The 24,231-nt window shown below is 45.9% G+C and overlaps 1 protein-coding gene across 1 annotated transcript; it reads left to right on the top strand.

The window, feature by feature from the left end:
• Nucleotides 1–17,315: 17,315 nt before the first annotated feature.
• On the top strand, nucleotides 17,316–24,020 carry tmem72 (transmembrane protein 72; the record flags this gene model as incomplete). The annotated part of the gene is made up of 5 exons (XM_080016967.1): nucleotides 17,316–17,391; nucleotides 21,458–21,524; nucleotides 22,392–22,463; nucleotides 23,426–23,565; nucleotides 23,662–24,020. The coding sequence occupies 5 exons, from the start codon at nucleotides 17,316–17,318 to the stop codon at nucleotides 24,018–24,020; spliced, it is 714 nt and encodes a 237-aa protein (XP_079873093.1).
• Between the last annotated feature and the right edge of the window lie 211 nt (nucleotides 24,021–24,231).

Here is a 24,231-nt window from a genome sequence, read left to right as displayed (position 1 = left end):
ACCAGTGAACGGGGGAAGGAGGGATCATACTGCACCCCTGTGGTTGTAGGGCACCAAGTCCATCTTTAAAGAGTTTTCACCGAAACCGCAAAGCGACAGATGCAGCGACCAGGCAAGATGGTTTGGATGGAGGGATGGAATTCCAAACACTTCCAAAAACATAACCCACATCTAATCTCTGTTCACTATTATTAATATAAGAGGTGTGTGTTTGTGTTTTGACTGTGTGTGTGTGTGTGTGTGTGTGTATGTGTGTGTGTGTGTGTGTGTGTGTGTGTGTGTGTGTGTGTGTGTGTGTGTGTGTGTGTGTGTGTGTGTGTGTGTGTGTGGCTGTGTGTGTGTGTGTGTCTCCACCAGTGAGTGTACGGTACTTGTCCCAATTAGTTTTGGTGTATGAGATTGAGGTTACATCGCAGTGCCTCCGAGCAGCCGAAAGGCCCCAAAGCCACACCTGAGTCCCGCGGCCGCAGGAAACCCCCGAGCCCCCTGCCCTGCAGTCACAGAAGACCCTCCAGCCCCCAGAGAAGCCGCAAGCCAGCGGAGCAACACTCACGGCTGGCCCAGAGGATCATGAACCAGTCCTAGAGAGCAAGAGGAGACCCTGCACCCCAGAGGCACACACATACAACCCACCCCCACGTCCAGGCAGAGAAACAGTTTGTGAACAATCTCCTGGCCCGCGCCGCTAGCTGGGTGAGATGCCACCGTCCAGCCTCCCCCCAAGCCGCCATAGCCCTCGCAGAAGACCATGCGGAGGCCTACAGCCATATGAGAGCCTACAACACCGGATCAGAGGGGGGCCCGCCGAGGGACCTGCGTCAGGACGCGGCGCAGGAGTCGACGAGGGACCGGCCGATACCAGCACCACGGACCTGGTGGCCATCACCAGCCTCCCTTCCGGACCCCAGGGGGAACCCACCTCCCGTCCCTTCGCCCGCCAGAGGAGGGAGACCACTTCCTCTCCCGATCCAACCAACCGATCCCGGCCTAGGGACCACCGAGAGCTGGGCAGACGCCTGGGCAAGTATTCTGGCGATGTGGAAGACCCGTCCATGACTTCCAGGATTGCCCAATTATGGAGGTCGGCCAGTTTGTTCAGGTTGCCGGTCCACGGGATCCCTCATCGGTCGAGAAGGAGACTACCCTATGCTGGTAAGGTTACAAGGGGACATCAGGCTTTGCTGGACACGGGCTGCTTGCAGACGATGATTCAGCAAGACCTGGTTCGACCTGGGGCTTTGGTAGAGGTATCTTGGGTGGATATTTGTTGTGTGTATGGGGATATTCACACTCGCTACGAAATTCGCTACAAAGGAAAAAAGCATATCGTAAAAGCTGCAGTTAGTTAGTTTTGGGTACAAATTGGCCAGGATTCAATGTTCCAATAAAAGAAACGGGGGCGTGTGCGCTCATCCACTCGAGCAGATAATGGCCCGTTTCTACTGGCCGTGCAGCAGCACTGTGCTGCCTGTCCTGAGTGTCAGCAGGTGAATCGACCAACTATTCCCAGAGCGCCGTTGAGGCCCTTCCCCTTAGTCAAAACTACATTTGAGTGAATCGCTGTGGATCTCATCGGGCCAATAGACTGCAGTGCTCGGGACTATCGATTTGTGTTAGTAGACTACGCGACCCGACACCCAGAAGCAGTGCCATTGCGCAGTATTGCAGCCAAAAATGTGGTGCAGACTCTGTTTCAGGTCTTCTCCTGGTGTGCGCTCTCGGCTGTATCGCCTGCCCTAAAACAAACGGAAAATAGTGCAGGCGGAATAAAAGGCCATGCTAGACATGGGGGTAACAGAGGAATTTACAAGCAAATGGTCCAGCCCCATCGTGTCAGCATGCTGGGCATACAACACGGAGTATTTGTATGCCATTGCATCTAGGACAGAGTTAGTCTGCAAGTGGAGTTCAAGTTTTCAACCTGCAATGCAACTCTTTAATAATTCTTAAATCATCAAGAACTGCTGCAATAATCTGTCCTGGGATGACCTGTAGAATGACAAGAGCACAGTTTTTGGTTATAAAGAACCACCATCAACCCCCCTCTTTGGAGAACTATTCATCATCCATCCATCCATCCATCCATTTTCCTCCGCTTATCCGGGGCCGGATCGCGGTGGCAGCAGGCTGAGCAAGGAGCTCCAGGCCCCCTTTTCCCCGGCAACGTTTTCCAGTTCCTCCCGGGGGACCCCAAGGCCTTCCCAGGCCAGCTGGGATATGTAATCCCTCCAGCGTGTTCTGGGTCTACCCCGTGGTCTCCTACCAGTTGGACGTGCCCGTAAAACCTCCAAAGGAAGGCGCCCAGGAGGCATCCTGATCAGATGCCCAAACCACCGCAACTGGCTCCTTTCAATGCGAAGGAGCAGCAGCACTACTCTGAGCTCCCTCCGGATGTCCGAGCTCCTCACCCTATCTCTAAGGCTGAGCCCAGCCACCCTTCACAGGACACTCATTTCAGCTGCTTGTATTCACAATCTCATTCTTTTGGTAAATACCCAGAGCTCATGACCATAGGTGAGGGTTGGGACGTAGATGGACTGGTAAATTGAGAGCTTTGCCTTCCGGCTCAGCTCCCTCTTCACCACAACGGTCCGTTTCAACGCCCGCAACTAACTGCTGACGCTGCACCGATCCGCCTGTCCATCTCACGCTCCATTTTCCCCTCACTCGTGAACAAGATCCCGAGATACTTGAACTCCTTCACTTGGGGCAGCAACTCCCTCCCAACCCGGAGTGTTGGAGCGCTTCACACTCGGCTGCAAACCGCCCCAGTGCAAGCTGGAGGTCATGGTCTGATGAAGCCAACAAAACCACATAATCTGCAAAAAGCAGAGATGCAATTCTGAGGTTCCCAAACCGGACACTCTCCTCATCTCGGCTGCGCCTTGAGATCCTGGGCATGAATATCACAAACAGAATCATGGACAAGGGGTAACCTTGGCGGAGTCAAACACCCACTGAGAACGTGTTTGACTTTGTGCCGAGAATACGAACACAGCTCTCACTTTGGTTTTACAAGGCCCGGATGGCTCGTACCCACAGCCCCGGTACCCCATACTCCCTCAGTAGCCCCCACAGGATCTCCCGAGGGACACGGTCGAAAGCCTTCTCCAGGTCCACAAGACACATGTAGACTGGATGGGCAAACTCCCACAACTCCCCCAGCAACCCTGCAAGGGTAAAGAGCTGGTCCACTGTTTCACGTCCGCATTGCTCCTCCTGAATCTGAGGTTGGACAATCGGCTGGAGCCTCCTTTCCAGCACCCTGTAGTAAACTTTCCCGTGGAGGCTGAGTAGTGTCATACCCCTATAATTGGAGCACACCCTCCGGTCCCCCTTTTTAAAAATAGGAACCAAAACCCCGGTCTGCCACTCTACAGGTACTATACCCGACATCCACGCCACACTGAAGAGGCGTGTCAACTAAGACAGCCCAACAATGTCCAGAGCCTTCAGCATCTCAGGGCAAATCTCATCCACCCGCGACGCCAAGTGCCCATACACTAAGCAGCGTGTGCTCAGCGCGGGACACCTGGATGTTACCCCCCGCCGATGCCAGCAGGCCGCAAGATATACAGGCCCTCCAACACCCCAAGCACCCGGGGCGCCAGCTGCAGAGAAGGCCGCCCCCTACACCCCAACCCACACCTACAACAGCAAGCAGCCCCCCCAGGGGCCCCAGAGGGCTCTCCGCAGCGCCGCCAGGTCGCAGCACACCTTAAGCCACCAGGCCCAGCCGGCAGGGGAGCCCAGCCGGCAGGGGAGCCCAGCCGGCAGGGGGGCCCACCCGACTGTCCCCCGGCCAACCACTGCAGCGCTTGGGCAGGAGCGGGACAGGCAAGATGGCAGCTGCCCGCTGCATCCCCACCCACATTGCTTGCACCCCATCCATCCCGCAAGCCCCTGGCCTATTGTGCGGTGTATGTGCTGAGTATGAGCTTTGGCACTGGGAGAGATAGGCGAATCGCGACCGGATTGATCCAGAGGCGCAGCAGGCTGGGGAGAAACCATGCAGACCCCCTCCACCCGAACCCAACTGTGCCCTAGCACGCCTACCTCCCGTACCTGATGACAGCCAACCTACAGCGATCAGCCACGGACGCAGAGCAGTCCGCCATGCGCCTCCGCCATTCCAGGCAGCTCTGTGCCCCCATCCGTCCCCTGGTCAGCCACCAGCCGCCGATTATGTGGACCACAGAACAGAGGACAGCAGACGGCACCCCCACCCACAGCCCAATCCCCCAGCGACGAGCGCCCCACGCACCGATAGTGCCAAAGGATGGGTACCACAGCAGCCCGGTGTGACGACAGGAGACTACCCCCCACCGAAGGAGGCCAAATGGTGAGCCCTGCGCCGAGCACAGCTAGCTAGGTTCAGGACCCTGGTTGACAGGACCAGATGGAACACCGAACCAGCCCGGCACGACAGGCCCTCCCACGGGACGCAGAAGGACACACAAGCTCAGCCACCCCAGCGACCCTAGCGGCGCACCGACCCGCCAACCACGGGGCCGAGACCTGAACCAGCGACCCATACCCCAAACCAACACACGGACGCCAGCTGCAGGTACTCCCGAGGAGCACGCCCACCCCCCAACCCCCGGCTAGCTCAACTCTGGTAAAGGAGCGGGCTCCACCACCCAGACCCCCCAACTCTCCCGTGGGGCTCCAGGATCCCCCACGAACACAGACCTACGCACCACAGACGTCCCCAGGGAGGCAGTGCATCCACCCAACCGCAGAGCCCTGGCTGACCAGGAGGACCCCGACATGCCCCAAAACACCACGACATTGCCCCGACTTAGGAAGACATAAGTATTAAATGATGGAGTTATGTCAGTGATAAAAGTAGCCCATATTTCATTAAATGAATCAACATGGTTTTTGGATATTGTCAATAGTTTTTCCATTGAGATGTAATCTATTAATAACAGCAACCATTGGGATGTGTTGAGATAATCTCTCTTTTTCCAATTGAGTAACATTTTTTTCTTGGCAATTGTTAAGGGGATCAAAATGGGTTGGTGGTGTTTAAGTGGTGGGTCGACTGAGAAGAGATCACTGAGAAGACATATAGACGGGGAGACTGGAATGCTACGACCCAGAAGGGTTGATAGCTTCTTGGTGATGTTGGTCCAAAATGCTTGGATAGGTGGGCAGATCCAGAACGCATGAAAGTAGTCATCTCTGGTATCAAGGGTACAGTGAGAGCAAGTGAATGTCTTCATGTAAAATGTAAAAAATCTTCATCCGCAAAACCCATTTTGAACATTTTGTGTTCCGTGATATGAGCTCTGTGCAGAATCTTTGATTGGATGAGTTGGATTTTGGAGTTGCGGGTCATAGAAAAGGTGTTGTTGCAAATAAGCTTCCACAGGTTGCTATTGGTGGGAACAGCAAGGTCTCTTTCCCATTTCATTGTAGGTAAAGATAAAGTGTCATCTGTTTTTAATCAAAGTTTGTAAATTCTGCGAAAGGGATTTTTCAAGTGACCGATATGAGTGAGATGTTCAATCATTTGAGGTGGTTGTAGGATGTTGTTTGTCAATTTTATTTTAACTTTTAGAGACTGCTGTAATTAAAGGAATTGAATGAAACCGTGGCCACCGATATTATACCTTTGGGTTAAGGTTGGGAAGGATATCAGCAAATTGTTTTCAAAAATGTGTTCCAGATGAGTATTTCCTTGTCTTTTCCAAGACCTAAAGATTATTGGTCTGTTTTTAACCAGAAAATCTAGCTTGTGCCAGATTGGTGTAAATTTGTTTGGAGATAGAGTGTGACCACTGAGTTTGAGGGATTTCCACCAGGCTGACAGAGTTGTTGCTATAAATTTTTTTTTAAAGCAATTATGTTTCCTAATAGATTCAGTAAGGAATGGGAGATTGGATAATGATAACTCCTGACATTCTGTTTGTTCAATATCTCACCATCCATGGGCCAATTGTTGCTCTGGTTGAAACCATTTAATTATAATAAAATTAATTATAAATTGAAGATGGTTTGCTAGATAGTAGTATCTAAAGTTTGGGGCTGCTAGGCCTCCACCGTCTTTGTTTTTCTGTAGTGCTGTTAGTTTAATTCTCAGTTTCTTATATTTACAATAAAATGTATTGACTATTGAGTCTAGAGTATTAAACCAATGTACTGTTGGTTGCACTGGGGTCATTGAAAATACATAGTTTATTTTTGGAAGTATATTCATTTTCACTGCTGCTATCCTACAAATTAGTGAGATGGGTAGGTTGTTCCATCGAATGAGGTCTTCTTCAATGGATTTGAGCAATGGAGTGAAGTTACGGGTAAATAAATCTGACAGATTGCTGGAGATATCGATACCAAGGTATCTAATATTGCCCGTTGTGATGGTTAAGGGAAGTTTCTGGGTTGCAGCATTGCAGGTCCCCCCACTGAGTGGAAAGACTGTGGTTTTAGTCCAGTTTATTGAATAGTCTGAGATGGCTGAAAATGTAGACATAAGATTGAACATTTTCAGTAGGAATGATATTGGGTTCTGTAAAAATAACAAAATATCGTCTGCATACAAACTGATTTTGTGAGCAGAGTTTTCTGTTTGTATGCCAATGATATTATTGTTTTGATGGATTGTGCCGCGTTGTAGAGTGAAACGCTGTGAGGTGAAACCATTGGTGATGACAGAAGCAGATCACAATTAAATCACAATTAATTAGGCTTATGGGTCTATAACTGGAGGTGAGGGTCAGGTCCTTATTGGGTTTGAGAAAAACCGAAATAAGCACAGTATTCATGTGCAGAGGCATGGTGGAGGTTGACTTAATCCCCGTAACCATTCTGATGAATAATGGGGATATAACTGGCCAGAACTGTTCATAGAAGTCCACTGGGTAATAACCTGATCCAGGTGATTTATTGTTGGGCATAGAGAAGAGCGCTTTCCTCAGTTCTTGTAGAGTCAGTGGTTGATCTCATGTGGTAGCCTGCTCTGTTGAAAGTTTAGGGAGGTCAATATCATCGAGGAATGAGTTAATGTTTGACATATTTAATCCATTACCTGAGTGATATAGCTTGTTCGTTGCATGAGGAATTGTGTCTTTTGATGGATGATATTATCAAGTTGGGATGTAATTGTCCGGATCTCATTTCATATTTGCCTGGTGGGTGGCTGGGTGGGTGGGAGTGCAAGTCTTTTTAATCATTGTTCTAGTTTATCTTGGCATTCTTGTCCTTTCTTTTTCTTGTGAGTGGAGAATGAAATAATACTACTTAGAACAGCCTTTGCCGTTTCCCAGAGTAAGGACGATGATATTTCTGGAGAGTAATTCACTCCAATGAAGGAAGTACATTCTCTGGAAAATAAATCGTTAAATTCTTTATCTGTCAAAAGTGAGGTGTTAAACCGCCACCTGGTTGGTTTCATTTATGAGGTTGAAACTATGAAACTAATCGGCCTGTGATCAGATATTACAATAGGGTGGATTTCAGGATTAGTAATTTTGGACATTATCGAGTTACTTGTCAAAAAATGTCAGTTCTAGAAAAGCTTTGGTGGGGTGGTGAAGTAATATGTGTATGCTCTATAATGTGGATGTGGCGGACAAAGGGGCGTGGTCAAGCTCCGGCTGCGGACGACAGCACATTTTATATATATATATATATGGATTATTTGATTGCCAACAATTGCCAAGAGCAAGATCACTTATATATTGTTTTATAATGTCAGACGAATGCCAGGGTTTGTAATTATCTCTGGTTTGTGAACGGTCTGAACTTTGATCCAGTACTGTGTTGTAGTCCCCTCCCAGTATAATAATTGAGTCAGAATTCTAAGAGTTTTGAAAATATATTGTGAAAGAAATTTGGGTCGTCCTCATTGGGGCAAGAAATAATAGCTATGATCAATTTGATAATGCTGATCATTATGTATGGCCCTTCTATGTTGGATTTTGCGGTTTTATTCTGATATGGACTACTTTTAATGATTAATAAAGAAACACTCTTCTTTTTAAATTATATGTAGCAGAAAACATGTGATTAACCCATTTAGCTTTGAGTTGAGGTGCTTGGAGGTGAGTTTCTTGCAGTAAACAGAAGATGGGGGTCGTCCTGGTGAGGTGACTTGGCGCATTTGTTTTCCCATGCAGCAGCTCTGTGTATCCAAGGCAGTAGCTATACTAATTGCTAATTGCTTTTTACTGTCCTTATTTCCATATTTTATAATCTGCATGTATATGCACAGTATGACTTTCTGTGTATGAGTGAGTGTGTGTGTGAGACTACGGAAGTCCGTAGAGGCCATACAATATTATTTCTGTCTTGTGAGAATCTTGGGATCTTGTAGTCTTGTGGTTTTACACGACATGACTGATCGTTGACAGGGGGTCAAACATCCCAAGATCTTTCACCAGGAAAAATCCCCAACGGGTCTGTCAGGTCTCCAACACACGTGAGAATTGACATCCAAAATGATGCGATACCATGCAGGATTACGCAGGATTATTTATTATTTTTATTTATTTATTTATTTATTATACTCTTGATCGCTGTAAAGAATAAAAAATAGATATATTAAAAACCTAGAGAAGAAAAGTAATATTGGTCTGTTATTGTCTGTTTCTGGTTTCTGCTCCGTGCACTCCCGTCTTTCCTTCTTGACCCCCCCCCCCTCCCCGACAACAATAGTTTGGATATCACTGTTTTATTCTAATGTATGTTTTGTTTTTTGCTCACGCGTGTGTGTGTGTGTGTGTGTGTGTGTGTGTGTGTGTGTGCGTGTGTGTGTGTGTGTGTGTGTGTGTGTGTGTGTGTGTGTGTGTGTGTGTGTGTTGGTGTAAGTTGTTTAAACGTGCATGCCAAAGTGGTTACCCCTCTCATTAAGCACATAAACACACACACACACACACACACACACACACACACACACACACACACACACACACACACACACACACACACACACACACACACACACACACAGAGCTCACTCCTCTGCGTTGGCCGCAGCAGACAGTGTGTGAAAGGGCTAGATTCTGCGAGCACTCAAGATAACGTCTCACTATAAACATATCAGCGTCCCACACTGACAGGGCACCTCATGTCACCCTCCCACTGACCTAAAAAACCCCTGCACTCAGCTGAAACTCTATACTGGGGGAATTCATCGGTGTCAACAGCCACGAGTTGTTTCTGTAGCTTGTGTTCAGTATGAAGAGGGCGGTTGAAGTAATGACTCGAGATTCACAGGTTTTTCCTTTTTTTTCCCCCCTTTCCCACACTTCATCAGACCGCGGTTCGCTTGATGGAGGAGGATGGAACGGGTTCTCTGCAGGTTCCCTGCCTTCAATTTTTACTGACACTGATGTGGGGACACTAATTTCACTGATTCCACATTTTAAACTAATACCATTGAAAATCGCATGTTGTTTTTGTTTAAGTTAAAGTGGCAGTGTGTGGATTACACTACAAGTACCCGAATTAGATACAGGGCAGTCGGCATCCATGATTATCCCCGTCTTGGTTCTAAGACGGTTTACGGGAAGTTTGCCTTCTTCTGATTGATCGGATTGACTTTTTTTTCCTTGTTCACTTGAGATGGTGGGGATGGCTTTTGTTCTTTTTTGTGAATGAGAATGATCCATTTTTACCATTTACTGACCACAACAAGCTACACCGCTTCATCAAATCCTCCAAGGCTGCATTTCCCTGGTTGCGCGTATTTGATAAGTGCAGGCGGACACTTGCGTTACACAAACACATTGAATGGCTTTTTGTTACCAAGTACCAGCTAAATAAAGCATCAAATATGGGATTTTTTTAAAACAAAATAATCATACGGATTACCACTTTAATTTTGACTCCTGCTGAACTGCCCCGATGTCTGGGTCATTTTGTTCTCTGCGTTATGTGCTGACTTCATTCACCAACATACACAGTCAGAGGTATAGTTTTTGACTGACAGTCACTCATGCCTCTATGTCTTTTATCAGTATCTTCATGGATAAAAGTGACCAATTGTAAGTGTTTTGTGCGAATAAAAAATTTTTTTTCCTCTATATCAGAAAGTGACAGAGTTATTGAACATTTTATCCTCTTTGTGGATCTATTGACATGATGAAATCCAGATTGATTGACTTCACTGTGAAGGAATCAAGAACGATGTGCCAATGTATTCACTGCAAAATATTAGTGATATGATTTAAATGCTCAGGCATCACAGTAGACATCACAGCTGCTGAGTGCTCTCCTGACATGATTGGATAGAAACCGCTTGGCTTGTGACGCTCTTTCCTCCTCAGCCATCAAACCTGACGAACTCCCATCGAACTGACAGGGCTAAGATTAGGTTTGGAAGAGGAACGTGGAAAGGCAATGAATCATTAATTGTCTTTTTGGCACCGGTGAAGTTGGCTTGTGTTGAACCCTCCACGAGCCAAAAATCTGTTAATGACAAAAAAAACCTTCAAGTCTCTCTCGCTCGCACTCTCTTTCGCCCTCATCCTCTTAATCACAGACACACTGACCAAACGAAAAAAAACAAACCTCACCAACGCCAAAGCTTGATCCACATCATATTTGCATACTGTGTGAATATAGTCACTTCTCACGTCACCTTTGCCAAGTCGGTACTCTGAATCTGAACCGTCTGACTTGTTGGCTTCGGCTTGTGTGCCAGTAAACACATTGCATGTCCCTGAGACCTTCCATCCATTTGGCACCGCGTCCACATTCCTTCGCTCACGGAGCTCAACAAGGGTCTGACACACTCATGCTGGGAGCGGGGATGTACAGTAAGTAAGGATATTAAAAAACTGATTCATGCAGGCAGACTGTAAAAACCAATGGGCGACGCAATGTGAGTGGTTTGAAACCCTCTCATGATGCATCGACCCATATCCAGCACCTACAGAGAGACTACACAGGCCCACAAGACATTACGTCTTGTCTTTTTTTTTGCTTGTCAATTTGCTTGTTTCTCTTCGTTGTTATATCAATTTTTACATTTCATTTTTGTTTCTTGTACATGAACCGCACGAGGATATTCACAAGGACAGGTTTCTAGAAGATGTTTAGCACGAGTGCAGACTGCCGTTTATTTTTTATTTTTTGTATTTTCTTTTTTTTTAAGTATATATATATATATATATATATATATATATATATATACATTTTTTTTTTTTTCCTTTTTGATTTTATTCGTTTTATTAAATTCATTTATTAACGGCCCGCTTAAAGGCACTGCCACAACACAGGGGTGGGAGGAGAGGGGGAACACTGTCTCCAGGTCCAACTCTGTATGATATATACCTTTTTCTAAACAGCATGTATTTGTTCTCCGCCATGCCTGTACTCCATCTCCTGTCCTCCATCTCTGGGGTCATTTCCGTGCCCTCGTGACATCACCGTTGTAACGGGGATGAGTGGTACAATCCTCAGCCAGGCAATTTGTCTGGACAACATCAGCGCGGTAATATCACATGAGGTCTCCCTGCGGGCTCTCAGTTAAAGGCTCACTGTGATTTAATGGTCAGATCAGATGTTCAGCAAAATCACAGTCACTAGGGGGTGCTACGTTCTGGCACTGCAGCCAGACACAGGATGGCATGGTGGATACTGGTAATGTGAAAAAGTCACCTTGAGCAACTTTGGTCTCTGTGTGTGTATGTATGTGTGTGCGTGCGTGTGTGCGTGCGTGCGTGTGTGCGTGTGTGTGTGTGTGTGTGTGTGTGTGTGTGCATGCGTGCTTGTGTGCGTGTGTGTGTGCGTGTGTGTGTGTGTGTGTGTGTGTGTGTGTGTGTGTGTGTGCAGATTCCTCAAATTTAGTCCAATTGTTCCGGTGAGAAGCCTCCGCTTCCACGCCAACCCCCACCCCCACCACCTCCACCTCTGTTCCCCCCTCTATAAAACAGCCTGTATAAGGTGACTACAGAGAGAGTGTCTGAGCAACTACATTGAGCAGGGCAATAAAGCCAGAGGTGTAATTAAGATGAGAGCTGTTTTCACTGGTTCTGACAAGCACCAGGAACCCACACTCCAACAAAGAGAGCCCGGGGACGGAGGCGTGGACAGTGGGATGCAGGGAGGAGGGAGGGGTGATGAGGTGTAATACAGAACTGATTAAAGCAGGGGTTTCAAACAACAGGCCTGGGGGCCACATGTGGCCCTGCGGGACAATTTAATATGGCCCCCTACACGGTGATAATATATTGATTATTTATTTATTTATTCATTTATTTATTTACCAGGGGGAGAACATGCAAACTCAACACAGAAAGGACCTGGGGACCCAGGACCTTCTCACTGCGAGATAACAGTGCAAACCAATCTGTCACAATGCTTAATTAATCCACACAAATGTACTTAATGTTTTCAAAATATAAAACAACATTAAATGCATTATAACAGAGCTATTTTTAACAAGGCAATTCACTAATTGTCGGGACAAAATAAAAGAAAAAAAACAAGCCAAGGTTTTCCCTTGAAGTTCAACACGGCCCCCCCAGAAGGGGGCCAGTGGGCAGTGGCCCCCGGGTCATTTGAGTTTGAGACCACTGGATTAGAGGGTGAGAGAGACGTGTGGACATGCCCGAGACAGACCGAATCAAAACATGGAGCTGTATTTACACTGTAACTCTATAGATGTGGAGTCTCACTGGATGGAAATCACTCACTCTACCCTCTGGCGTTCCCACTAAATTGCTTTAAAAATCCCTGATCGTGATTTAGATGTCAACTGGATGGATTGTTACACCTAAACATAGCTGGCGGTTAGAATATAATACAAATATTGAAACAAGAAATACAGTTGAGATAATACAATACAAAATAATATTATGATGAATGTAATATATTCACAGCTGTTTTTTTTCCTTTTTGAGGGTTGCCAGTTAATTAAGACTGAGAAAGGTTTGGCCAACACATACATTTGTGTTAAGTCGGTTTTCTAGAAATATTTTGGTGCTTTATAATGATTTATACCGATATTCATAATGATCCATTGACACGCTAACAGGCTGATATCCGACTCAGTATCACATTGCTAACAATGAAGGCCAGCCGCACTCTAATTCTTGGCTGGTTTCCCCTAAAAACAGGAAGTATATTCACTACCAAAATAGACTGGCTGGATTATTCAGTTAATGCCTTATTTATTTACTTGAAGACAATACTAGTCCCATTTTCAGGAAATTGGATTTTTGTCTATTTTACCCAGATTAAGATCATAAGGTCAACACCAACTTCATCTTGTTTTTTTCCACTACAGATGGGCTGCATGCTAAATGTGTGCTCGTTTCTATCGTGCGCCGACGCGCCCACTCACTTGTTGTGAATTGTGTGCTTTCAAGATTTTCAGCGTGCATGTGTGTGTGCGCGTGTGTGTGTGTGTGTGTGTGGGTGCAGCGCTTCTTAATGGTCAACTCTGCTGCGCATCCCTGTGCCCCGTTCCTCGAAATAAAGACAACATTGCGTTTTTATTTTAGATTCATATTTTATTGTGTATTATCTTATTGAACGAAACAAAAAATAGCACCGTGCATAATGGGGACATCCCCCACCCCCTTCTGTGAAATCATGGAAATACATATCTTTACAAAAAGGGAAAGGTATTTTGGTATTGTATATGTATTTATTATTTATTTCTAAAAAGCTAAGATAATTAAGCAGTACATTTTGCATAATCATTTGGATATTGTATGTGGAGTGCCCCAAGGTTTGATTCTGGGACCATTATTGTCTAACCTCTGTATGCTTCCACTGGCACATATTGTAAAGAAACACAAAATAAATTACCATAATTATGCAGATGATTCGCAATTGTACATTCCCTATTTCCTGATGACCTGATGACTCCCCATACACTCCCTCACTCAATGTATTAATAGTGATATTAATGCGTGGATGTCAAACTTTTTACAACTGAACAAAGACAAAACAGAAATACTCATCTTCGGTGCAAAGGCTCAAAGACAGAAAATTGCAGCCCATCTTAGTTCTCTGTCCCTGGAGAGCAAGAATGAAGCCAAAAATCTGGATGTAATCATAGATGGCAATCAAAATTTTAAGGGCCATATAAATCAAATCACAAAATCAGCCTTCTATCATCTAAAAAACATTTCAAAATTAAGAGGCTTCCTGTCAAAATTAATCCATGCATTCATAACAAGTAGATTGGACTACTGTAATGGCCTGTTCACCGGCCTCCCGAAATCAGCTGTGCAGCGGCTACAGAGAGTGACTTTTCTGGTTCCGGTGAGGTCTTTGCATGTGCGTTGCTGTTGTTGCTCCTGCTTTGATTTTGCTGTTGTTGCTGCTATTTCTGTTGCTGTGGTTGTTTCTGTTGTGATATTACAGTTAGAGGATCATAAGAAGGGTGTGTTTTCAGAGAGAGAGTCAACTCTCCCTCCCTAGGTCTGATTGAAAACTTGACCCGTAACTTAGGGTCGCTAATTAAAGGACCGTGACTGGATTAAGATGAGATGGTGCACACAGTTGAAATTCCCGTTTCCGGTGAGGGCTACCACTTCCGGTTCCAGTGACGTCTTTGCTGTGCTTTACTTCGTTGAGATGAGATGGTACACACTGTTGACTCAATACAAATGAGGAGATTTCTGGTTCCGGTGAGAGCTACCACTGTGACGTCTTTGCTTGTGCGCTGTTGCTGTTGCTGTTTTTGTTGCTGCTTTGTCTGCTGCTGGTATTGTCACTGCTGGTGTTGTCGTTGCTGCTACTGCTGGTGCTGTTGTTGGTGCTGCTAACCTTATACCTTAACTGGTGTTGTCGTTGCTGGTGCTAACCTTGTACCTAAACTTGACTCTCGCTTGCTTATACCTCAACTTAACGTAGTCTTATACCTTGACTTAACCATCTCTTACCTGAGTGACCGTTCCACTTCCGGTTCCGGTGATGTCTTTGCGTGTACATTGCTGCTGTTGTTGTTGCTGCTGGTGTCGATGTTGCTGCTGCCATTGTTATTGTTTCTGTGGCTGTTGTTGCTGCTGTTGTTGTTTTCTGTTGCTGTTGCTGCCACTGTGGTTGGATTCGCTTTTATTGTTGTTTTTGTTGTCTTTGTTGTTGCTTTTGTTGTTGCTGTTGTTTCAGGGGCATTCTTTTGTAATGACTGGCTGACAACTACGTTCTCTCTTTCTTTTTTGTATTTCTTTGTAAAGCGCATTGTGTTGCCCTGGTATGAAATGCGCTCTCTAAATAAAGTGTGACTTGACTTGACTTATATGTCTGTGATTATCAGCTGTAAACTTTATTCGTTGTATCATCACTGAAAAGCAGAAGGTGGGAAAACCTCGGTAATAAACAACTTGTGCTCTGCCGCCCTTAGCAAATTGCTGCCCTACGGTGATTGCTTATATTGTATAAACCAGGAACCACCTTCTGAATTCTGATCTGGTTTCTTTCCATTTCTCATCTTAAAATGGGTAATTTCCCCTCTCAAGAGTACTGCATTTTCAAGTTTAAAATGAACCAGTGATTAAAGGGCAGATGGCTTCTTCATGGCATCATTTTCGAGGTGGGAGCACACCATGTATCCGTGGTCCATCTGAGGAGAGTGCTCCACAGTCAGGGGGTGTAAAGGGCTTCAATCAGGCCCAAATGCAGGAGTCGCTGGGTTTAATCTAGGCTTGAGCAGATTAACATAACTCCAACAGGAGTCGCCGTGTTTACGGGATCTCTGACTCAGATTGTTCCAACATGGCTATTCCCGAACGGACTTGCCCTCCCCACCGCCAATCCGCCTGGGTTCTCGGGTCAGCCCATTATGTGCGTGCATGTGATGTGGTTGTGTCATGCCTCAGGTGGCTTTGTATTTCGCCTTCATAGCATTTTCAGACTACCAAGCCCCCATGGAACCGTTCCCAGCAAGCAAACCAGGTGACTGGGGAACACATCGACGCATGCTCTTGCCGCCGTCGAACAACCAGACCCTTCTGCTCCGGTTCTCTGTTTGTTGATGGAGCTTTTTGAGATTTATCTTGGCAGCTCTCTCACCCAGGCCGACCTGGTAGCTGACCTTTGGCTTTTTAGAGCGGAAGAAGGACGTGTGATCATGGCCCATGGCAGAGTGAAAAGTGCTTCCAATAATCTGATTAATATGAACCTCTAGTGCCACCAAGGGCACAGGGGAAGGGAGGTGGAATAAAGGCTCTCAAGGGGGAAAATACCGGTAATTAATATAAAATGGAGGATAAATTAATAGAAGGAAGTGTGTGTGTGTGTGTGTGTGTGTGTGTGTGTGTGTGTGTGCGTGTGTGTGTGTGTGTGTGTGTGTGTGTGTGTGTGTGTGTGTGTGTGTGTGTGTGTGTGCGTGCGTACGTTGCTGTCTTCTCAAGGTCGCCGGACCTCTCTCTGGACCACTGGTTCTTAGTTCTTTGTAGAACTAGACATGACCTTTAAACATGAACCTGCTCATGTATGTATGTAAGCCTATACATATGTGTATATGCTACAGCATGTGTATATGCTAAGCGTCTTTCAGCGTCTTTGGGGCGCTGTTGGCACCGTCCTCCGGCGGATTATCTCCCAAATAGGAGCCTTTCTGTGTGGAGTTTGCATGTTCTCCCTGTGCTCACATGGGGTTTCCTCCACCTCACGTCAGTAAGGACCCCCTCAAAAACATGCACCCATCATCGTCTGACCAGCGATGGACACTCATAACCAGGTCCCCGGGGGCGTCCATGTATGCTGCCCCCTGCTCCTGGCTGTGCCCCCGGAGGAAGGACAAGCCAGGATGGGTCAAATGCAGAGGATCCATTTCACCGGCCACCATCAAAAGCATGTAGGTGTGTGCAAGCATGTGTAGTGTGGTGTGTTGCGTGACGAATAAAGACTGTTTCTTCTTCTGTTTCTTCTACAGGTAATATTTAACCTGATCACATAATAATGCCATTGGGTTCACCATTAAATGCCCTCATGGCTTGGTTATTTCACCTTGGGCTTCCGAGTGGAATGCCTTTCTGCGCGAGTGTAGAGGTGCTTTTTGTTGTTAGCCTGCGCGCGTATGCGCGTGTGTGTGTGTGTGGGTTTGTGTTTGTGTCGGTGTGTAAGCACGGGTGCTTGTGTTTCTCCCAGAGCTACAGTGTTAGGCAGATTAACAGTTGTTGGAGCAACAGGGGCAGTGGGTTCTGAGGCTCCCGGGCTGCTATGGCGCACTATGGCTTGCCGAGAATTACTCTAGACCGACTTTTGTAAACACTTGTATCTACTGAGCACATCACCAGCGTTATATGTGCCGAGAATTCTGCTGACGTGAAGACTGTACCAACAGGTTTGAATGCTAAGAGGGAAGCACTTTTTCAACAACAAGACCGAAGTGTTTCTATGCTGCCATGGGTAACCCAGTGAGAGTTTGGTGGATTGTTGTGGAATGTGCCTGCAGGATTCTTGGTATCTCTACAGCAACAGGTAGGATAAAACAACATAGAAGTAATTAAATAAACTGCGAATATAAAATATCTATTGCTTCGATCTCATTTTAGGTATTGCTTTATGTATATATAATATGTATATATATTGTCGCTTGCAGATTTAAATAACAATCATCGCGATTCCACAAAGCAATCAATGAATCAAATGAAATTAATATTCAAACTTATATCATTACGTTTTACTTGCGTAGTTTTACGTCAGGTTGTAGAGATCCAATGTGTTGTGCTCTTCATCCTCACACAAAAAAACCCAACTAAACTATATAGTTAACCTCTTTAGTTAGTTAGTATATAGTTAAGGTACAGGACAAGAATTCTCACTACCGCCCTGAGAGGATGGAGGTGGAGGGTGATGATGCGCACAGCAAAACCTTCATCGGGGAAATAACTGATAGATATAAGCTTTATATAGCTTTAAATGAGATTAAACTCCCTCCCACGTAAGATGAAAGAGACGAAGACCTGCTTAACATCTTTAACTGGATGGGTTCGCCATTTTCAACCCATCACTTATAACCATTAATAGCCAATCTCACTGAAGATAAGTTAAGAGAAAAATGCATTAAGCTATTGAGAAACTTACCACTCTGCTGCTTCTCACTGTGCTTAATGCAGTCCAATGGGGCAAACCCTTAAGCCTAAAAAACTTGTTATGTCTCCTTTTTGAAAACCGGAAGTTCAAAATACAGTTGGAAACTGTGAATACTGTCAGGTTTTACAAGGTTTCATTGACTCTTTAGCACATCTGCAAATCAGCTGCTTTGGCTAAAATCTATGTTAACGTGAAATGACTAGGAACAGCGATGACAGTCTTGTATCCGGAAATATGGACAATTACAAAGCAGCGTCATACAATCTGCGGAGGGCGGTGAAGGACGCTAAACGGATGTACAGAGAGACTGTGGAGCTACAGATGGAGCAACGGGACACCAGACACTTGTGGCAGGGGCTGCAGAATATAACAAACTACAAGAGAAGCTCCTCCCAAGCCACGAGTATGGACGCCTCTCTCGCCCAACGAACTGAACACCTTTTATGCGCAGTTTGAGTCTGGCAACGGCACCGCTAAGAGTTACACTGCTGGGGAGGAGCGCGCACTCTCAGTGTCCGAGCGTGACGTCAGGAGGGCTCTGATGCGGGTGAACACCAGGAAAGCTGCATGATGGCATTTCTGGACAAGTACTGAAGACCTGTGCTAACCAGCTAGCCCCGGTGTTCACTACAATATTCAACATCTCCCTGGCCGAATCAGTGGTCCCGTCCTGCTTCAAGAGGTCCACCGTCATTCCTGTCCCGAGATCGCCTCTCTAGCCTGCCTGGATGACTACCGTCTGGTGGCCCTCACCTCGGTGGTCATGAAGTATTTCGAGAGGCTGATTAAAGATTATATCTGCGCCTCCCTCCCCCGCACCTTCGACCCGTTGCAGTTTGTGTACCAGCAGAACCGATCCACGGATGATGCGGTCTCCCAGCTACTGCACACCACGCTCACACACCTTGATGGCCAAAAGGGGGCTTATGTGAGATTGCTGTTCATCGACTATAGTTCAGCTTTCAATACCATAGTGCCCACCAGAGCACTCCACTGTGTGCCTGGATCCTGGACTTCCTCTCAACCCGGCCCCAGGTGGTTAGGCTGGGGAGGCACATGTCCAGCTCCCTCACCCTGAACACAGGATCCCCCTGTACTCCCTGTACACACATGACTGTTTGGCCAGGTCCAGCTTCAACACCATCTTCAAGTTTGCTGATGACACCGTCGTGGTGGGCCTGATCAACGACGACGATGAGAAGGCCTACCGCAAGGAGGTGGCTGACCTGTCACTCTGGTGCCAGGACAGCCTCCTCCTGAACGTCAACAAAACTAAGGAGCTGATTGTGGACTTTAGGAGGGGATTACAACCGAGGACGCACGCGCCGTTGGTGATTAATGGGGCTTCTGTCAACAGGGTGAGCAGCTTCAAGTACCTGGGAGTCCACATCACGGAGGATTTAACATGGACTTCACACACAGACACTGGTAAGGCAAGGCAGCATCTTTACCACCTCAGGCAGCTAAAGACATTGAGGGTCTGGATGAGGATCCTCAAGTCCTTCTACTCTGGAGCAGTGGAGAGCATCCTGACAGGCAACATCACTGCCTGGTTTGGGAACTGTACTGCTCAGGACAGGCGGGCCCTGCAGAGGGTGGTGCGGTCAGCTGAACGTACCACTGGAACTACACTCCCCTCCCTGCAGGACCTATACACCAGGAGGTGTAGTAGCAGAGCCCGCAGGATCATGAAGGATCCTCACCACCAACCCAACAACGGACAGTTCCAGCTGCTGCGATCAGGCAAGCTTCTCAGACAGTCACACAGCAAGAACAAAGAGACTGAGACAGAGTTTTTTCCTGCAGCCATAAGAACTTTCGATGCTGACCTCACCAGGGGTCCTCACTGAGCCACACACATAGGCTCCACTACCTTACTGTACTGTATGTAGCATACTGTACCACATACTGTGTCACTGTTCTGGGTTGTTCGGTGTTACCGTATTGCTGCGCCGTACTGTTGTTTACAGTGCTGTATATCTTACAAACACTACCTCACTTTATTCATATGCCACTTTAATGCACATATTTGTATATCCATAAATAGCCTATCCCATAGACATAAGTCTATCCCATATACATAAGCCTATTGCCTTTATCTATTCTGTACCCCCACCCTGCATTACCCTTGAGTTCTTATTTTATTTTATTCTATATATTTTTATTTTATTCTATAGCATTCGACTTACTGCATTACGTTTTAGGAATCAGTTAGTTGGTCAAGTAGAAATTCTTAGGTAGCTACTGTGTTCAGTCTAGAACATATTGTGTGTAATCATCGGGTGCGTTGCATTGACATTTCACTGCATATATGTATGAAAGTATGTATATGTATGTGACGTATACACCTCTTGAATATTGAATCTTGAATCTTGAATCTTGATCAGAAAGTTGCGCTGCTTCCTCCTAGCTGTTGGAGCCCAGCCCGTTACGTTCTGGATGTACTGTGGCAATTACAAAAAGTAGTACAAAACAACAAAACAAGTTTAAAAAATACACGAGAAATAAAGGAGATTTCACTTTTTTTTCCAGTGCTTCAAAGTTTGCCCCCAATGGACGGCGTTCAGGCAGAGTGAGAAGCTACAGCAGATGAGGAAGGGAACCAATGTTTTAATAAGGCCTGGATCGAAAAACAGCATACCTGTCCTTTAACCTAAGCCTCTGCGGCCCACAGGGTTTATGGGTCATGTGATCACATATTGTTGCACGTTCACACCTTGTTCAGTGGATTTTCGTGTCCATTTGTGAATGTGTGAGAATGTGAGAACGTGTGTGTGTGTGTGTGTGTGTGTGTGTGTGCGTGTGTGTGTGTGTGTGCGTGCTTGTGTGTGCATGCATGCGTGCTTGCGTTTATGTGCGTGTGTGTGCATGTGAAAACATGTGTAAAGAACTGTAGAGACGGGGGTGTGAACATGCATGTTAATATCGAGCTGGCCCGTTAATTCTTCTTATATTGCGTGAACTCCCAGGAACCATTTCCACCAACATTCCCCTGATTTAGCTCCAATCCTTCTGGTGTTGATTCAAGCTCTGCTTTTTCCTGGTAACTAAGCCTGAATTAAATTGCTTCCACATGTCTGCAATGTCTCCCCTTGCTGAAATAGGTTATTCACAAGTGGATGTTTTATCATACAATTTGTGGGCGTGTTATTACAGTAACTGTGACTGTGCTTCAGTGACCATTGCCAAATGCAGTTGACGACCTCTGGATTTTGTTGAGTTGTGAATAATTGCGTCTCACAAGTTGTGAACTTTCATAGGAAGTGATATTCATGTATTCACTATGTACTTTTTAATCTTAGCATCAACATGATGGACTGAGTGCTGGCAACCCCTGGTGGTGACAATGTGCACAACTTGTTGATGAACAGTAATTATATAAATGTAATATGAAAATATAAATGATAAGAGTTTATTGTTTGTTGTTTATTGTTTATTGTGTCCTTTTCAGTGTTGTGTGCAGTGGGTGTCGATTCACTGCATCAGGGCAAGTTCCTCAGCCTGGCCATCTACCTGCTGTAAGTCTAGATGATGCGATACTGTCCACCATGACATCTGAGCATAATCCGGGGCTGGTCTTTAGAAACCTTTAAAAATTATTTCAAACTTGTGAAACTATTCTGTTCTTTGACCTACTTGACCTTGTTTGACGGCATTCCAGAGATAAAGATTACCAACGGACCCCTTTTGATATAGGAAAGAATCTGTGGCCCAAGGGCCTGGAATACATTTACACTGCCCTACATGGTTACATGGCTTACTAATAAATATGCATACTTTGAAACACACACACATGCACACGCACACACACACACACACACACACACACACACACACACACACACACACACACACACACACACACACACACACATTCCGACTGTTCATGGATGAAGAGGAAGTGCACGCTTGACTGTAAACTTGACTCCTGCTGAAATCTCTCTCTGTCTCAGAGCCAAAGTTCCACAGAGCCACAGGAAGCATCTCCCCACGGAGAACCCAAATTACAGTTTATTCCATGGCTCTTTGCACACACACACACACACACACACACACACACACACACACACACACACACACACACACACACATGCACACACACACACACACACACACACACACACACACACACACTCAAATGCCTGGCGTACCACTTTGCATAAGGTCAATATTGCTTGGGAATATGGTCACGGTTCACAGGGTTAGATGGTTTTTAAATTAATATTTAATTGTACAATTTGTCCAGCAAACAATCCGCTAACTGTTTTAATTAATGCGAACTATCCCACTGTGTGAGTTGTTACTTTTTATCTGTTTGTATATTATGAAATATCATGAAGAGATTATTATTTTCTATCCACCCTTCATATTATATTTCACACCAGAGTGTCATCTCTTGGGATAATGCTGTTTGAGCTGGCCTACTTCCTGGATGCCCTCCTGTCTATGTGTTTGCCGTGAGTATACGAGCTGTGATCTCTTGCAATCTGTAATGTAATACATCACATTACATTACATTATATTACTTTTCATCACATTCCATTACTATTAGGGGCCGATATTGTCATTGTTCTCCTTAGCATTCTTCGGGCTAAAAAGGTCCTGAACCACTGGACCCACAAACATGGTGGAGGTCTCGTTAGAGCTGGGACGTCACAGACATCTCGTGGTTCAAGTTTCATTCTTATGTATCCACATACGGAGCAGGAATTAGTGAAATTCGACCGGAGGTAGCCGAACATTCGAAAATATCTGATCTGATTGTGGAATGAGATGAGTTTGTGGAGCAAAACGCTTTGTGACATCATCATCTAACTCATTATAAATGTGCAGGTTGTGGCTACGAACGTCCATTCGCATCGCGCGAGGTGCGTGGTCTAGATTCCAACTCTCTGTAGTGCTTACAAACAACACGTGTGTAAACATCTGTCTTACATGCTTGACGTCGGCTGTTCCATTGACATTTTATCTCTTTGCTCTTTTAGTAAATGATGGCATTCTGTTCGCATCTAAAACCGTGTTAGATACGGCGTTGTGTCCCTCCTTACTTTGCAGGATTCAAAGAAGTCGTAACATACAAACTGTGCGAGTCCATGATGCGTTTCAGGTACTCGGAACGAATCGGAAAACTAGTACTTGGAAAATTAGAATTAATCACAGAAAGACGTCATCCGTTATTACATTGTATGTAATGTAACAACAAATCGTTGCAGAAATTTAAAATGATACTGTTTTTGTTTGATTTGCATGTAATGATTTGTTAGCTGTTACTGTACATAGTAGACTATAAAAGAAGCATAATGATAGAGCATAACCGGTGAATCGCAAAGCGTCACCTTGTAATGCTGTGTCTCATGCGTGGGACAGTATTGAAAACCGTTTTGGTTCCAAAATCCTGATTCCCCTCCCTCCTCCATAGCTGTCCTGCAGACTGTTGGCTGTTCGTACTGTGGGGGAAGATGGCGCGTATCGGAGGCTTCCAGAAGTTCCTCTACTACACCATTATGTCTCTAGTCTGCTTCCTGCACCCCGTGCTGGTTTGGCATGCTGTGATCCCAGGTACAATGACTCTGCCAGGTACACACCCCAGAAACACTGATCGACTGTAGGTTTTTGATTCAATTTTGTCATCGATTCAAAGTTTTTCGTTTGTAGGGACCATGCTCCTGGTGACCGCCTTATTTAACTTCATCCTAAGTAAGAAAGGCCAAGCTGAGTCTCCGGAGGGCCCCCATGAGAACCACAGTGACCAAGGCCTGACTGCGGGGAGTGTGATGGATAGAGGCGGCCCAGGAACCTCCTTCCTCTCTTTCCTGCCCCTGGGGAAAGGTACGGCCAGGGCGGCTCTGAGCGCAGCTCTGTTGAAGAGGGACGGAGAGAGGAGCGGATGGAGAGAGCTGAGGCAGGTCTGTTTCTCAGATAGAAGGGATCCGGTGGAGAGAGAGATGGAGGAGATGGAGCTGTGCAGTGAGCCGGAGACCACCTCAGACACTGATCCGATGATCACCAACTGACCGGCTGCGCCCTCTGGGCTGAGGCCAAACGCCCAAAAGACTTGTAGTCATTGCTGGTCGAGTCTCTTCAGATCAGTATACAGTATGGGTGGCCAATGGTCTTTAAAAAGTCTTACAAAGTCGTATTTGTTTGCTTCTCATAAAAACGAAATTGTCAAACAAAGTTGTAAAAAGATGTTAAAAAAAAAAAGGATGTTGGCATTGCTGGTCC

Source organism: Zeus faber (assembly GCF_960531495.2).
Source record: "Zeus faber genome assembly, chromosome: 16".
Classification (NCBI taxonomy): Eukaryota; Metazoa; Chordata; class Actinopteri; order Zeiformes; family Zeidae; genus Zeus; species Zeus faber.
Note: the sequence above shows the minus strand (reverse complement) of the source record. Positions and strands in the feature narration are given on the sequence as shown.